Genomic DNA, 16,111 nt, shown 5'->3' on the forward strand with positions numbered 1-16,111 from the left:
GCACTGGCACATGTTGCAGGAGGCAGGTACACAATTTAAGACAGTAAAGATGAATTCAGCTGCCCTTAGTGAAAATGGCCATAGTAAGTAGAACAGGGAGGAAAAGAATAAAAGCGTATGCAAAGAATATGCCTTGCAGTGGGGCTGCGCCTTATATGTGCAAGTAAAGGAAGCTCGGTATGGACTGTATATAGACATGTATGTTAATATAAAAAAAAAAAAAATACAACTGTGCCAAGTTGGAAGCACAATTTGAGACATTAAATGAGAAGGTACATAAGGGTGGCAAAAGAGGTAGATGTCATACTATCCTTTAACATAGCACCTTCTTACCAGGCTTACCTCTTCAGTCCATTCCTATAAAACACAGCCTCTATGTATGGGAAGCTGTCCTCAACTTTATGGTCATGCCTAGCCTTCCAGGTACTTGCTTCTTTTTTGGTTCCCTAACTCCTTACTTTTGCCACCCTCATGTGCTCCTCATTTTTTTGTTGCATTCTGTGTATGCATCAATTTACTACACATAGGGCCCGACTATTTGCAATAGCTACACCCGTTTAAAAATCTCAAATTGTACTTCCAACTTACAGTCATGGCCAAGAATATTGGCACCCCTGCATTTCTGTCAGATAATGCACCACTTCGCCCAGAAAATTGTTGCAGTTACAAATGTTTAAGCTTTCTGTTTATTTCTTTTGTTTGTATTGGTATCAGGGGCAGATCCAGAGTCTAGTCTCCGGAGGGGCACTGCCAGAAAATATATTTTTTTGGGGTACATCTATCGGGGAAATGGCTGGTGTTGGCGCTTCAATCATCACGGCACCATGGTTGTTATGGTGTCAGGATGATTGAAGTGCATTACTACTATTATTACATTGTTATAAAAAATTAAATAGTTTAACTCACCATAATGCAGAATCAGTGGGAGCCCCGAGTGCGTCACTTGCCATGTCACCTGTCACCAGATGCAGATTGTCACTTGCCACGTCGCCTGCCACATGTTGCGGATTGTCTAAGGTGGTCTCTTGTGTCCCAGAGACAGGCAGTAGAGAGATGTTGTAATCCCCATTAGTATAGAATCCCCCCTCAATGCAGAGCCCCCCATTAGTATAGAATCCCCCCTCAGTGCAGAGCCCCCATTAGTATAGAATCCCCCTCAGTGCAGAGCCCCCATTAGTATAGAATCCCCCTCAGTGCAGAGCCCCCATTAGTATAGAATCCCCCTCAGTGCAGAGCCCCCCATTGGTATAGAATCCCCCTCAGTGCAGAGCCCCCCATTGGTATAGAATCCCCCTCAGTGCAGAGCCCCCATTAATATAGACCTCAGAACAGCGCGGACGATACACACAGCCGTGTCCCTCGGGCTCCTCCTCCTCCTGTGTGGATGTAAACAGAGAGGAGGGGGAGGCAGCTTCAGTCCGCTGCGCTGAGGCACACAGCGCAAGACCTGAGAAGCAGATCAGGTCAGCCGTGGGCGGTGTTAGCGGTGCGTGCCGCTACCTACGGGTGTCACCCCTCTGGTGGGTGTGACCCGGGTGCGGACCACACCCCCCCACACCCACCTTACAACGCCACTGCCTGTCTCTGCGGAGCCGCCCGGCGGCTCTCTCACCTATGGAGCCGCCCGGCGGCTCTTTCACCTATGGAGCCGCCCCGGCGGCTCTCTCACTTACGGAGCTGCCCGCCGGCTCACTCAGCCGCATTTCTCAGAGGGGGCAATTTCCCCGTTGCCCCCCCCGGATCCGCCCCTGATTGGTATGACACAAAAATGTCAACAAAAAGCCAAATCTGACAGGTTTCACGCAAAACTCCAAAAATGGACTAGACAAAATTATTGGCACCCTTAATATTTAGTAGCACACCCCTTGGAAAAAAATAACTGAAATCAATCGCTTCCTGTAACCATCAATGAGTTTTACACCTCTCTACTGGAATTTTGGACCACTCTTTCACCAACTGCTCCAGGTCTCTCAGATTGGAAGGGTTCCTTTTCCCAACTGCTGTTCTGAGATATCTCCACAGGTGCTTTATGGAATTTGGATCCGGGCTCAATGCCGGTCACTTCAGTACTCTCCAGCGCTTTGTCTTAAACCATTTCTGGGTGCTTTTCGATGTGTGCTTTGGGTCATTGTCCTGCTGTAAGACCCATGACCTCTGACGGAAACCCAACTTTCTGACTCTGGGCCCTACGTTGCACCCCAGAATTCTTTGGTAGTCTTCAGATTTTATAATGCCTTGCACATGGTCAAGACATCCAGTGCCTGGTTGAATGATGGGCTTTACCAAAAAGCTGTAATTTAGTTTCGTCTGTCCACAGCACATTCTCCCAATAGGATTATGGCTTCCTCAGGTAAGTTTTGGGAAAATCCAATCTGGCTTTTTTATGTTTCTGTGTCAACAGTAGGGTCCTCCTGGGTCTCCTACCATAGCGTCCCTTTTCATTCAGATAGCGACATAAAGTGCAAGCTGACACAGTTGTACCCTGTGCCTGAAGGTCAGAATTTGTCTGGAAGTTGATTGAGGTTCTTTTTTTTTTTTAATTGGAAAAAAACAACTTTATTAAGAAAATATATGCTTGGTACATAAAAATAATATATGCCAACATGGCAAAATCAGTAGTACATACATGAACACATTAAATTATCCACGTAATATAGAGTGGAATATCCACCGGACATGAAGCCAGTACACCATAGAGAAGAAGGGGGAAGAAAAAAACAAAAAAGAAAAAAGAATGGGGGAGAGGAGAGGGGAAAATAAGAGATGAACATAACAACGTTTCAAGTACATGTTTCACCGTCTTCTAACCATCTGTTCCAGACCTGCTCGTATTTATGTGGGCATCCTCTATGTATATAAATCAGTTTCTTATATGGGAGAGTGTCGTTAATTTCTTTTTTCCAGCACTGTATTGTAGGGGGTAGGGCCTGCATCCAATTGCGGGCTATCGCTTTTCTCGCCAAGAATAGTGTTTCATGTAGAAAGGTACGGAGGGGTTTGTCAGTGTCTAATTCAGGTAGCAAACCGAGTAGACACATCTTAGGGTCTAGAGTAGCCGGAGAGCCCATCTGGTCGTGTAGGAAGCGAATCACTTGTATCCAGTATGCTTGGATAGTTGGGCAGGACCATATAAGGTGGTAGAAAGAGCCTGGGGTGTGGTCACATAAACGGCAACCTGGATTATACATGGGTTTGAAACGCGCTAACCTCTGAGGGGTCAAATATGTCCTATGTATAATATACAATTGTGTTAGGCGGTCTGACAGTTTAGGGGAGACTTTTTTCGCGTCTTCCAAGATCTCGTCCCAGTCCTCATCCTCAATCAATCCAACGTCCGCCTCCCATTTAGTCTTAGCACCATAGGCCAAGGCTGTGGAGTCTGGAAGACGGATAGCGGAGTAAAGAGTGGAGATTAGTTTGGCAGGCTCAGCACCTGTGATCGTGTCAACTATGGAGGGGACTGTAAGGGATGGGTTAGAACCAGCAAACTGAGTTTGTATAGCATGGCGGAGTTGTAAGTACCTGAAAAGGAGGTGATTGGGAAGTGAGAATTCGTCTTTTAACATTTGGAATGTTTTAAGTCCTGTGGTGGTCATGATCTGGTGTATGTACAAGATCCCGTTGCATATCCAAACCGTAGGGTCTGGGATAGACAACAGCTCAGGCAGGCGTGTGTTGAACCATAGGGGGGTGTGGGAGTGAACCTGTGGGGTCCCAAGTTTCTGAAGTGCCAACCGCCACACCCTCCGATGATGTGTCAACATGCCCGCTTTGTGTTGGGGGGTATGCCCTGTCGATGGGGCCCTAAGGACTGACTGAAGTGGGGTGTGAGCTGGGTTATCAGGGTGTTCACAGAGTAGTAGCTGGTATCTTGGTAGCTCGCTCTTGTCAAAATGATAGAAATGGGACAGTTGGGAGGCAAGATAATAGTCCTGAAAATCTGGAAGGGCAGCTCCTCCCAATGTCACTGGGTTCTTAAGTATTCTCCAAGATAATTTGTGTCTGCTGTGTCCCCATATAAACGAATTAAGAATAGACTCAATTGTTTTGAAAAATTTTTGTGGTATATATAGGGGAGCGTGCCACACCAGATAAAGTATTTTTGGGAGAAGTATCATTTTGACTAGACTGATGCGTCCCATGACACCCAGGGGTAGTCGAGCCCAATTTTGTGTCTTAGTCTTGATCAGAGTGTACAGGGGTTCAATATTCAAGAGTGTGTAGTCTGTAAGTGATCTAGTAACTTGCACTCCGAGGTACTTAATTACAGAAACCCTTGAGAGCGTCAGAGGGGGGGATGTGAGTGAAGGGGGGAAATGGTCAATCGGGAGGATCTGGGATTTGGACCAATTAATACTTAGGCCCGAGTGACTGCCAATTTGCTCTATGGAGTGGAGGGCTGCAATGAGGGAGGGACCAGAGTCGGCTAAATAGAGGAGCGTATCGTCTGCGTACATCCCAATCTTTTCTTCCAGATTCCCTATCTTGAGGCCTCTGATATTTGTGTCCGCACGAACCATGATGGCCAGCGGTTCCACAGCCAATGCATACAGCATGGGGGAGAGGGGGCAGCCTTGTCGGGTCCCTCTCTCTAGTGAGAATTGATCAGAGAGCCAGCCATTTACGAGCACCTTGGCCTTCGGGGACTGATACAGGAGTTGAACCCAGCGGATAAAATTGGGGCCAAGTCCAAATCTCGAGAGGCACTCCCATAGGTAGTTCCATTCCACTGAGTCGAAAGCCTTGGCGGCGTCTAGAGCCACCACGACCCTCGAGCCAACTTCGTCGTGGGAGCCCTGGAGATTCATAAATAGCCGGCGGATATTCATAGCAGTGTTCTTCCCTGGCATGAAGCCTGTCTGATCAGGGTGAATCAGGGAAAGAATGACTTGATTAAGGCGGGAGGCTAGAATCTTGGCGAGTATTTTAATGTCGACCTGTAGTAAGGAGATGGGTCTATATGATTCCGGGTATTTGGGGTCCTTACCAGGCTTAGGGATTACTACAATTTGGGCTTCTCTCATAGAGAGGGGTAGGATTCCCGTATCAAATATAGATTTATATAAATCATGAAGTTTAGGGGTTAAAATTTCAGAGTAGGTGGCATAGAATTCAAGTGGTAAGCCGTCTGACCCTGGAGCCTTAGATGCAGCCAAACAGGAGATAGCCTCAGAGATATCTTCCCTAGTAATGGGAGCTTCTAAAAGTTCACGTTGTACATCAGTCAACCTAGGGAATTTAATTCTCTCTAAGTAGTCTTCGGTATCTTGGGGAGTGTGAGTGACCCGGGAGGTGTAAAGTGCACGATAAAATCTTGCGAAATCCTCCGCTACTTGTTGCGGATCAGTGATGTAGTTTCCCCCGGGGTCGGTCAACGACACCACCACCGGGGGTCGCAAATCTAAGTGAGCAAGATATGCAAGCAGTTTGCCCGATCTTTCTCCATATTCAAATATCCTTTGCCTACAGAAAAAGTTGCGCTGCTTGGCCTTCTCAATATGCAATTGGGAGACCTGCCGTGTCTGAGTCTTGAGATTGTTGGCAGTACTAGGCGAGGGGTCCCGGTGGAACGCCTCCTCCAGCACCTGTAAGTGTTCTGTGGCCTGTTGGACAATAAGTTGCGATGATCGCTTAAGTCTGTTAATACGTGTGGAGAGCAGGGAGCGAGCGTGAAGTTTGAACGTCTTTGATTGAGGTTCTTTATTCACCATTCGAACATCCTTTGTTGCAATCTTTGATCATTTTTTCTCTTTCGGCCACAGAGATTAGCTACAGTGCCATGGGCTGTAAACTTCTTGACAATGTTGTGCACAGTAGACACAGGAACATTAAGATCTCTGGAGAGGGACTTGTAACCATGAGATTGTCCATGCTTTCAATAATTTATGTTCGCAAATCCTCAGACAATTCTTTGCTGCCCTTTCATTTCTCCATGCTCCATGTGGCACACAGACACTCAACAGAAAGGTTGAGTCAATTTTTTACAATATTAACAGGTTGCTGGTGTGATTTCTATATATCAGCACCTGTTAACTAATACAGGTGAGCTTAATTACAAATTACAGGGGCATCACAAACTTGGAATGCAATTATTTCTTATAATTTTGAGAAGGTGCCAATAATTTTGTCCAGTCCATTTTTGGAGTTTGGCGTGGAATGTGTCAGATTTGGCTTCTTGTTTCTCCACTTTTTTGGGTCATACCAATACAAAGAAAAAAAACAAACATGAGAATGCCTAAACATTTGTAATTGCAACAATTTTTTGGGCGAAGGGGTGCATTATCTGACAAATGCAGGACTGCCAATATTTTTGCCCATGACTGTAGCACTTTTTAAAATTTTTTTTTTTTATAAACATCATAAATGTCTATTTACGATCCACACTGTTTCCTTTACCTGCACATATGGAATCCTCTGTTAAATTAATGTATTCATTTGTTGTTTTTCGCTTACCAACTTTTATTACAAACACACAATACTACATTTTTAAATAATTTGTACGATTTTTATTATTTTCATTATGATTTTTTTCTTTTGCATTTCTATCATGTGCATTAATTAATGGTGTTGTGAATAACCTTTTGACTCTATTGTTTTTTCCTATGACTTTTTCATTCATCCATTTAGTTATCATACATTTTTATCATCATTAATAGATCTCATATTTCCTTTATATTTCAAATAAAACAATCCTGGAAGCAGCTGTCAAAGAGACTGATGAAGGAGGTTTTTCTCCTTAAAAACATGTATCCCACAATCCATTGCGCCCTCTCACTGGAAGGGTTAACTGCTTGTCTTGTACAGAGGATGAACAGTTTTATGCACCTGATCCTCCACTCTTGTCAGATGGAGCTCCAGCAGTGGACTGTCCCTTGGAATCAACATGTCCAATTGCAGGGCTTTGGACCCTACTTTGGTCTTATTGATGTCGGAAACCTAGAGCGCAGGGACAAGAGGTTGCAGGGAGGATCAAAGGATGGGGTAAAAAATTTCAATTTTTTGTTCCTCCTAGACCAGGCATCACTAAAAGGCGAACCGTAGGCCAGGTGCGGACCAAGTTACTGTCTCATCAGGACCGCCATAGTTCCACTTAGGGGCCGGTTCTTCACCTCAGCCGCCACTTTCATTAGCACAGCAGAGTGGAGAGTGGGAGGCAGCCGCGGGTAATTCTAGACAGAGTGGGAAACAAAGTATCTTTGGATGGAGAGTGGGAACTGCCTGAGTTAACTTTTCAAGTGTCCCAGCAGGCAATTGGTTGTTAGGATGTAGTTCAGCAACCAATCGCCTGCTGGGACGCTTGAAAAAAAAAAGGGGGGGGGACAGGGCTGTGGGGGTCTGTAGTGTGAATGACGGGCAAAGCTGTGAATGGGAGGAGCAGAGCTGCGGAGGGCTGTAATGTGTGTGGGGAGGCAGAGCTGAGGAGGGCTGCAATGTAAATGGGGGTAGCAGAGATGAAAGGAGCTGCAATGTGAATAGGGGGCAGAGCCGTGGGGGGCTGTGATATGAAGGAAGGGAGCTGTGATGTGAATGATCGGAGTCATCGCACAAAAAGACGGTTCAGACCTCGGTTGGAAGAAAATTTTACAGATCAGAACTCCGTGAATTTTATTTTAATACCCTGCCCTAGACTTAAATGAGCAATTAACCCCATTTTTAAGCTGCTCGGAGTTGATATTTAAGTTTCCTAAAAGTAATCCCAGGTGTAACATAGCCCACAATAGCCAACATAGAGACATGACCTTAGCCTAGTTTCACATTATTGCAGGTGCGGGAATGCGTGTAAATCACACACGTTTCCGCAACCGTAGGCACGCTGGTGTTTAGCAGACAGAGAAAATCAGCATGTTTACGCAGAAACGCGCTGAACCAAAGCACCATGTGGTTTCCATGCAGCTGTGGTTTTACAAAAGGGACAAAGACAAAGACCTTTTCCCTGCGCAAATGTGCACCACAGCAAACAATAGTGTGAATCTCGCCTTAAAGATAATAATCAAAGTTCGGCAAGCTCACATACCATGAATTCAAGCATCTCTTCCACACGCTCTCCTTATGATGAATAAATGCCGCTTTGCTGTTCATTTCCATTCTACCTGGAACCTTCACTGAATCTAGAGGAATTGTAATTTCTGGAACATTTACCAGCTACAAAGACAAGAACACAGTGGTTGTGTTTGTGGCAAAATAATTAGCATAAAAACCATAAATAAAATACGAAATTCAGAAGATTAAACCTGAACTCCAGTAAAAAACAAAATAAATTGAAAAGCCCATTAACAAAAATAACATAACTAGATTTATTCTAGAGATTGTCCCTACAGTACTTTTCTGCAGCATTCAGCCCTCAGTCTGATCACATCAGTCAACCCATTTCCACTCTAAGCCCAGGTTTTCATGGACCCACCTCCAGCCTATGCCTAGACAGCAAATGGAGAAGCCGCACACTGATGAGGCTAGTCTTGTTACTCTGCTTTCTCTTCCTATTAGCATGTTTCATGTCAGCACTTAGACTGGATCCTTGTTCTGCTTCTTCCTCTTACACTCCAACTTTGCTATACAGGCACCGCAAAAGACTTATATCAGTTCATTCAGGTACTTACATTTAAAAAAAAAAAAAAAAAAAATACATTTAATGACGTATATTAGAGTTGCCTGATTTGTATTTTCTGTCTATAGTTCACTTTTAAAAATCATGCAAGTTGTACTGTAGACAGTTCGGAAGTCGCTATGCGACTTTTTAGTGAACTCCAACCTATATAATCAATGGTGTTGTAATGTTACAGACCAACAGCTGCATATAGATATTAAAGTAATCTGTTGTCGGTAATGATGGAACTACCTGCAATAAACAATTACCACTCTAATATGATTTATGCTGGCGGGAATTAACACCATTAGGTTCACACCTTAGAATGAAAGCAGCCAGACTTTGACTACTACCCCCTTATTACAGAGGCATTCTACACAAGAACACATCTGATTTAGAATCCTAAAAACCAAGTTTTATTGAAAAACATTAAAAGATTGTAGCTTAAAGATCCTTGGCCAAGGATTATGCAGATTATAAACAGAAGTAATCCATAATCTACTAAAACAAAAGTATGCTAGTGGTAGTGTAAGCAGTGTCCCATATATACGCGCATGTATTCTAGCAATAGATCTAGAAACAGAAGTTAGTCCCATTGGAAAGCAGGATGAGTCATACAGATGAAATGGCTGTATAAGTCTGATATAGTGTGGAATTCCACCACTGAGGGCTGTAAATGAAATACTGGTGTGTAGGCCTAAGAAGCCAACTGGACCAACTGTTCACTGGTGTGATATATATCAGGTGGTGGGGTGTAGCCTAGAGGGTCGACCAATATAGTTATTTCAGGGCCGATACCGATTTGTCGGCTGCCTTTAAGGCCGATATCAGGTGCCGATATTCTGTAGATTTAAAGTTTTTATTTTTACACTGTCTCTTTACTTTTTTTTTTATCACTTTTATTGCTGTCACAAGGAATGTAAACATCCCTTGTGACAGTAATAGGCAGTGACAGGTACTCTTAATGGAGGGATCTGGGGTCTATAAGACACCCAAACCCCTCCACTGCACTTAAAAGTATTCAAAACGCCAAGATCTGCGTTTTTGAAAACTTTCTATTTTTTTTTTAAATTGATGCCTTTAGAATGAGAGTAACCTGGAAGCAATGTCATGACATTGCTTCCGGGTTACTAGATCCGAGACTCGAACAAAGCAATCGGCTTTGTTCAGGTCTCTGGCCAGCTGGCTGGTCGCTCGGGGGGGCGGGGGTGTCTCCCGCTACTTGTAATAACGGCCGATTACAAGAAAGCCAATTAACCGCTCTAAAGAACGGTACCGGGGTGATGCCTGCAGCTGCATCACCCCGGTACAACGGCTTGAAGTAATATCTGTTAAATTGGTAAGTTTGTTACCGATTCTTCTACTTCAAAAAAAATAAAATAAATGGATATGTAGCCATATACTATGTTTGCTTGCAAAGACTTCAACCCTCATCGATGATGCTGACAAAAAATACTTCACAGTGACAATGGTTGTAGTGCTGCAAGGTGAGTCATAAGAAAGGACGATATATGCAAGTCCAACACACCTGCTCTAGTGAATTTATCGCTCATTCCAGGAACAAACAAAACGACAGGGCACTAATAGGACCATATGAAAGTCCATACAGTCCAATCACACATAACACAGCCATAATATTAGTTCCAAATCCACGTGGCATATGTGGGACAAACCAATAGTGCATGTTTGTAGTACTTATCAGTCTATAGCATCCATAAGTGGCTCAGCTGTGGAAAGGCCAGACTGATTTCGCCGGCACTGACCAGCTGCATCAGAGGCTGTATAAACACCATGAGCAACTGTACCCCACAGGATCCCCAAAACCAAACCCACTTTTTCCTACATCTCAACTTTCACTTTGCTGCCCTCGCCTGCTTCCTTCATTTCAAGATTTTACAGAAAGAGTAACCACACAGTACATTGGAAGTGTCCAGTTTAAATAATTTTCAATATATTACTTCTATTGCTGCAGTCACTTACTGAAGTATTAAAGGAAGAGGGTGGGCTGCTACTTGTATGCCATGGCATCATTTTATTGTTGTGTTCATACAGCATCATATCTCCACGAGGAAGAGGTAGAGGGAACAAATTCAAAGAACACATTTTGCTGGATCTGCAAATGACAAGAAAGATATACAAAATTAAAGACATACAGTCAGGCCCATAAATATTTGGACATCGACACAATTCTAATCTTTTTGGCTCTATACACCACCACAATGAATTCGAAATGAAACGAACAAGATGTGCTTTAACTGCAGACTTTCAGCTTTAATTTGAGGGTATTTACATCAAAAATCAGGTGAACGGTATAGGAATTACAACAGTTTGTATATGTACCTACCACTTTTTAAGGGACCAAAAGTAATGGGACAATTGGCTGCTCAGCTGTTCCATGGCCAGGTGTGTTATTCCCTCATTATCCCATTTACAAGGAGCAAATAAAAGGTCCAGAGTTCATTTCAAGTGTGCTATTTGCATTTGGAATCTGTTGCTGTCAACTCTCAATAGGAGATCCAAAGAGCTGTCACTAACAGTGAAGCAAGCCATCATTAGGCTGAAAAAACAAAACAAACCCATCAGAGAGATAGCAAAAACATTAGGTGTGGCCAAATCAACTGTTTGGAACATCTTTAAAAAGAAAGAACGCATCAGTGAGCTCAGCAACACCAAAAGACCCAGAAGACCACGGAAAACAACTGTTATGGATGACCGAAGAATTCTTTCCCTGGTGAAGAAAACACCCTTCACAACAGTTGGCCAGATCAAGAACACTTTCCAGGAGGTAGGTGAATGCGTGTCAAAGTCAACAATCAAGAGAAGACTTCACCAGAGTGAATACAGAGGGTTCACCACAAGATGTAAACCATTGGTGAGTTTCAAAAACAGGAAGGCCAGATTAGAGTTTGCCAAACAACATCTAAAAAAGCCTTCACAGTTCTGGAACAACATCCTATGGACAGATGAGACCAAGATCAACTTGTACCAGAGTGATGGGAAGAGAAGAGTATGGAGAAGGAAAGGAACTGCTCATGATCCAAAGTTTGCCACCTCATCAGTGAAGCATGGTGGTGGTAGTGTCATGGCGTGGGTAAGTATGGCTGCCAATAGAACTGGTTCTCTTGTATTTATTGATGATGTGACTGCTGACAAAAGCAGCAGGATGAATTCTGAAGTGTTACAGGCAATATTATGTGCTCATATTCAGCAAAATGCTTCAGAACTCATTGGACGGCTCTTCACAGTGCAGATGCACAATGACCCAAATCATGCTGCGAGAGCAACCAAAGAGTTTAAGGGAAAGAAGTGGAATGTTAAGCAATGGCCAAGTCAATCACCTGACCTGAATCCGATTGAGCACGCATTTCGCTTGCTGAAGACAAAACTGAAGGGAAAATGCCCCAAGAACAAGCAGGAACTGAAGAGAGTTGCAGTAGAGGCCTAGCAGAGTATCACCAGGGATTAAACCCAGCGTCTGGTGATGTCTATGCATTCCACACTTCAGGCTGTAATTGACTGCAAAGGATTTGCAACCAAGTATTAAAAAGTGAAAGTTTGATGAATGATTGTTAATCTGTCCACTACTTTTGGTCCCTTAAAAAGTGGGAGGCACATATACAAACTGTTGTAATTCCTACACCGTTCACCTGATTTGGATGTAAATACCCTCAAATTAAAGCTGAAAGTCTGCAGTTAAAGCACATCTTGTTTGTTGCTATCTTTTAGAATGTCTAGGAACAATTCTGAAGTACTAAAGCCTGTTGTTCATAATACTACCTCAAAGGGTGTCGCTATACTAATGCCTGGTACACATGATGAGATTATCGAACGAATGGTCGTCCGTTTTTTTTTACATGCTAATCTCAGCTCCAACCTGAAGCGTTTACTAAAGTCACGAAAATTCTCACATGATAGAATAAAAATTTGAAGTGATGTCACGTGTTGTAGTGTATTTGTATTGCATTTTAGAACGACAACTGTACTGATTAAACGAAAAAAAATTTCATGCATGTCCGATCAAAAAAAATAATCGGATGAACTGTCCTGTTCGGCTCTCGAAATCTCTGTACTATCAATCAGATTATCGTACGATCGCTCCGAAATCTGTATTTTTCATACGATTTTCTTATTATTTGTACGTAACTTAAAAGTCAACAAATTTAGTGATGCCGGCGTTATTTTTCATTCCACGATTCTTGAAATGGCTATAAAATTATACAATGTGCCCAGCAAAAAATATTTATTCTGGTGCATACACAACCAGTATATTTTTCATTGATCAGATTGGGTACTTCAATGGTCTTTACAAACAGAAGATCTATGTTGTCGCAACACATACATAACTATTGAAAACTATTTGTACATACACTCTGCCACAGTGACAGTCATTGGTTTGTACAGGCCTCCCGGCTGCAGTTGTCCAAAACCACCTGTAATTCCAACCGCAAGAATCTACTGTTTCTTTCTGCAGGAATTCACTGCCCAAATGTCTGCATGAGGCCTTAAGTGTTAGTAGGACAGGAGTGTTTAAAACAAATCTGAGTGTGTGTGTATATATAATTTTTTTTTTTTCATTATATGCGTTTTCTCCCTATGAGTGCAAAAGCTATAAGGCCATTGCATCTCCTGCTTGAACTCAGTGCAGAAAACAAATACATAAACATCATGCTATCAGGATTACATAAAAATGGATAAGGTCTTGCTCACATGGGCTTTAGTATTTAAAAATAAACTTTCAGGATGCTTCAAACAGCATTTTTGAAGCTTTTAAAGTGCTATTAAGCTCCAGTTTGAGGATATTAAAACACATATCTAAATGGCTGTCATTTTAAACAAGCTTCTATCAGGTTTCAGTAAGCGTCAGCAGTTTGAAACTTCTTCACACACATTTCTTCAAAAGGTCCCCATGTACCACAGTGTCCCCAATATGTTAAAATGCTGTGCTCCTTTCCTAAACAAATGCCCACCTCTTCAGCTGCCGACACATGTCCTACCCAGTTTGTCCTGCAGATAGGACATACCCAGTGCCAGATACGAAGCCCCAGAAATCCACGACTCATGGCGTGGTCTTGCTCCCCACATACAAACCCGTGCAATCAGCACTCTGTTGCAGCTCAATGAATGCAGGAGAGTGGCTTTGTATGTGTGGGAGGTGAGGGATTTCACGAGTGCCTATTTGTGGATTTCCAGGGTTGTGTATCCAGCACTGGGTGCATCCTGCCATCTGCCTGATGGATTGGGGACACAATGGTGCAATCAGCAGAATAGATTTTGTTTGGGGAACAGAGCACATCATTTTAATACATTAGGAACACTGTGGTGAAATGAGTGTAAAGGTGAACTTGCCATTTAAAATAACAGAAAGCACCTTTTGTTTTGATTGGTGTTTAAAGTCTAAGTGCAGCCAAAAAAAAACAGTATGTGACCCTGTACAGTAAGCAAAAGAAAAAAAAAAAAAATGATGGGGTTATAACCCTCCCTTACTTTATTCAAAAATGTAAAAAAAAAAAAAAGAAGAAAAACACTTGTCTTTTTTGACACTTTTACAAAGTTGGACAAAGTTTGCCAAAAATGTTGCAAATTTTTTGGAGATAATCTTGCAGTACATGCTAAGGTCTGTGTGAACAAGGCCTTACAATCTCTGACCAGTACAGGCCAAAAAGAGCAAGTTTCATCTGGGTTACTTCCACTAAGTCAGCCTTCATTAAATGGTGGCCCACAGACCGAGCGACGCTCCTGTCTGCACCGTCAGGCCGCCAGTGTAAAGTGTCAAACCTCCGCCGCTCAACAGTCATTGATTGCTAGGACCTCTGGTATCCCAGTAACCAATGATATCGCGTGTGCGCCACGCCTCCTGCTGCTTACTGTCTTGTGGCTCCAGGCTCTCACTCCCTGCTGGTTCGCGAGGTAAGGCGTGATGTCACGTGCGCACCCACCCCTGTTGCCTATTATCTCGTGGCTCCCGACTCTCACTCCTTGCCTGCCACAAGGTATGATGTGATGTCATATATGCACCCCACCCCCTTCAGCAAGGCTTCCGGCGCAGCTCCCGCCCCCTGCTGCTTGCTACCTCTTCCAGCTCCTGCTTCCTGCCTGCCCTCAAGGTATGTGGGATAGGATATTTACAGGGTCATGCTGATGGGCACACTTTCTCGTAAGGGGCACACTGATGGGCATAACAAAATGTGCCCATCAACATGCCCCTTAACATAAAATAAGGGGCACGCCGATGGGCACATTTTATGTTAGGGGGCACGCCAATGGGCACAACAAAATGAGACCATCAGCATGTCCCTTAACATAAAATATGTCCAGAGTGCCCCTCAACATAAAAATAGGATTATTATAATAGCTTACCCGTAAAATCCTTTTCTTGGAGCACATAATGCCTAAGTTAATAACTTAATGGGTATATAGGCACCTTCAGGTGATGGACACTGGTATACCCAGTCCAGGAAGTTCACTCCCTATATAACCTCTCCTTCTTCCAGGAGCAAATCAGTTTTTGTAGCAAAGCAATATACTTAAACCCCAAAAAGAGGGGAGGGACCTGTGTCCCATGATGTACTCCAAGAAAAGGATTTTACAGGTAAGCCGTTATAAAAATCCTATTTTCTTTATCGTACATCATGGGACACAGAGCCCAAGTTAATAACTTAATGGGATGACCCATAGCAATGCTATTGAGGGGAGGGAGACACAACCCGCAGGGTACCCCCAGACTTGAGGACCTATACTGCTGCCTGAAGCACAATGCGCCCAAAGGCAATATCCTCATACCTCCTACATCCACTTGATGAAACTTGGTGAATGTATGCACTGAAGACCAAGTTGCGGCCTTACAGATCTGAGCCATGGAGGCCTGGTGATGCACTGCCCAAGAAGCACTAACCGCCCTGGTAGAGTGCGCTTTGACTTGAAAAGGGGGAATCTTACCCCTTAAATTATAAGTCTGAATTATAACTAGCCAAATTCACTTAGCGACAGTGGATTTCGACACTGTCTGTCCTTTCTTAGGACCCTCTGGCAGAATAAATAAGACATCAGTCTTTCTAATCTTAGCAGTTGTCTTTAAATAGATTTTCACTGCTGTCACCACATCAAGACAATGTAGTGACTTCTCTTCCCTGGAACACTGTTTTGGAAAAAAACGATGGCAGGACAATATCTTGGTTTAGGTGAAAACCTGAGACCACTTTTGGCAAAAAGTCTGGACGAGGGTGTAACACCACTCTGTCCTTATGAATAATCAAGTATGGCTCTTTACACGAAAGAGCAGCCAATTCCGAAACCCTCCATGCTGAGGATATAGCAACCAAGAACACCAGCTTCCTTGTCAGAAGGACTAAGGGAATATGCTGTATCGGTTCAAATGGCTGTTTTTGTAACACTGACAAAACTAAGTTCAAGTCCCAAGGGTTCAAAGGAGGTTTGACTGGCGGATTAAGCCGCATCACCCCTTGCATAAAACCCTAGACCAAAGAATGTGTAGCAAGCGGTCTTTGAAATAAGACCGATAAGGCTGAG

The 16,111-nt window shown here is 43.4% G+C and overlaps 1 protein-coding gene across 1 annotated transcript in view; it reads right to left on the bottom strand.

The window, feature by feature from the left end:
• Positions 1 to 16,111, bottom strand: part of AAAS (aladin WD repeat nucleoporin) — a 48,927-nt gene that overhangs the window by 23,822 nt on the left and 8,994 nt on the right. Inside the window, exons 2-3 of the mRNA XM_073613587.1 lie at positions 10,565 to 10,697; positions 8,015 to 8,142 (exon numbers count right to left, since the gene is read on the bottom strand). Of these exons, the coding sequence (XP_073469688.1) occupies positions 8,015 to 8,142; positions 10,565 to 10,687 (251 nt within the window). The 5' untranslated portion in view covers positions 10,688 to 10,697. The remainder of the gene's footprint in view (positions 1 to 8,014; positions 8,143 to 10,564; positions 10,698 to 16,111) is intronic.

The sequence above is a fragment of the Aquarana catesbeiana genome, linkage group LG02, assembly GCF_042186555.1.
Source record: "Aquarana catesbeiana isolate 2022-GZ linkage group LG02, ASM4218655v1, whole genome shotgun sequence".
Taxonomy (NCBI): Eukaryota; Metazoa; Chordata; class Amphibia; order Anura; family Ranidae; genus Aquarana; species Aquarana catesbeiana.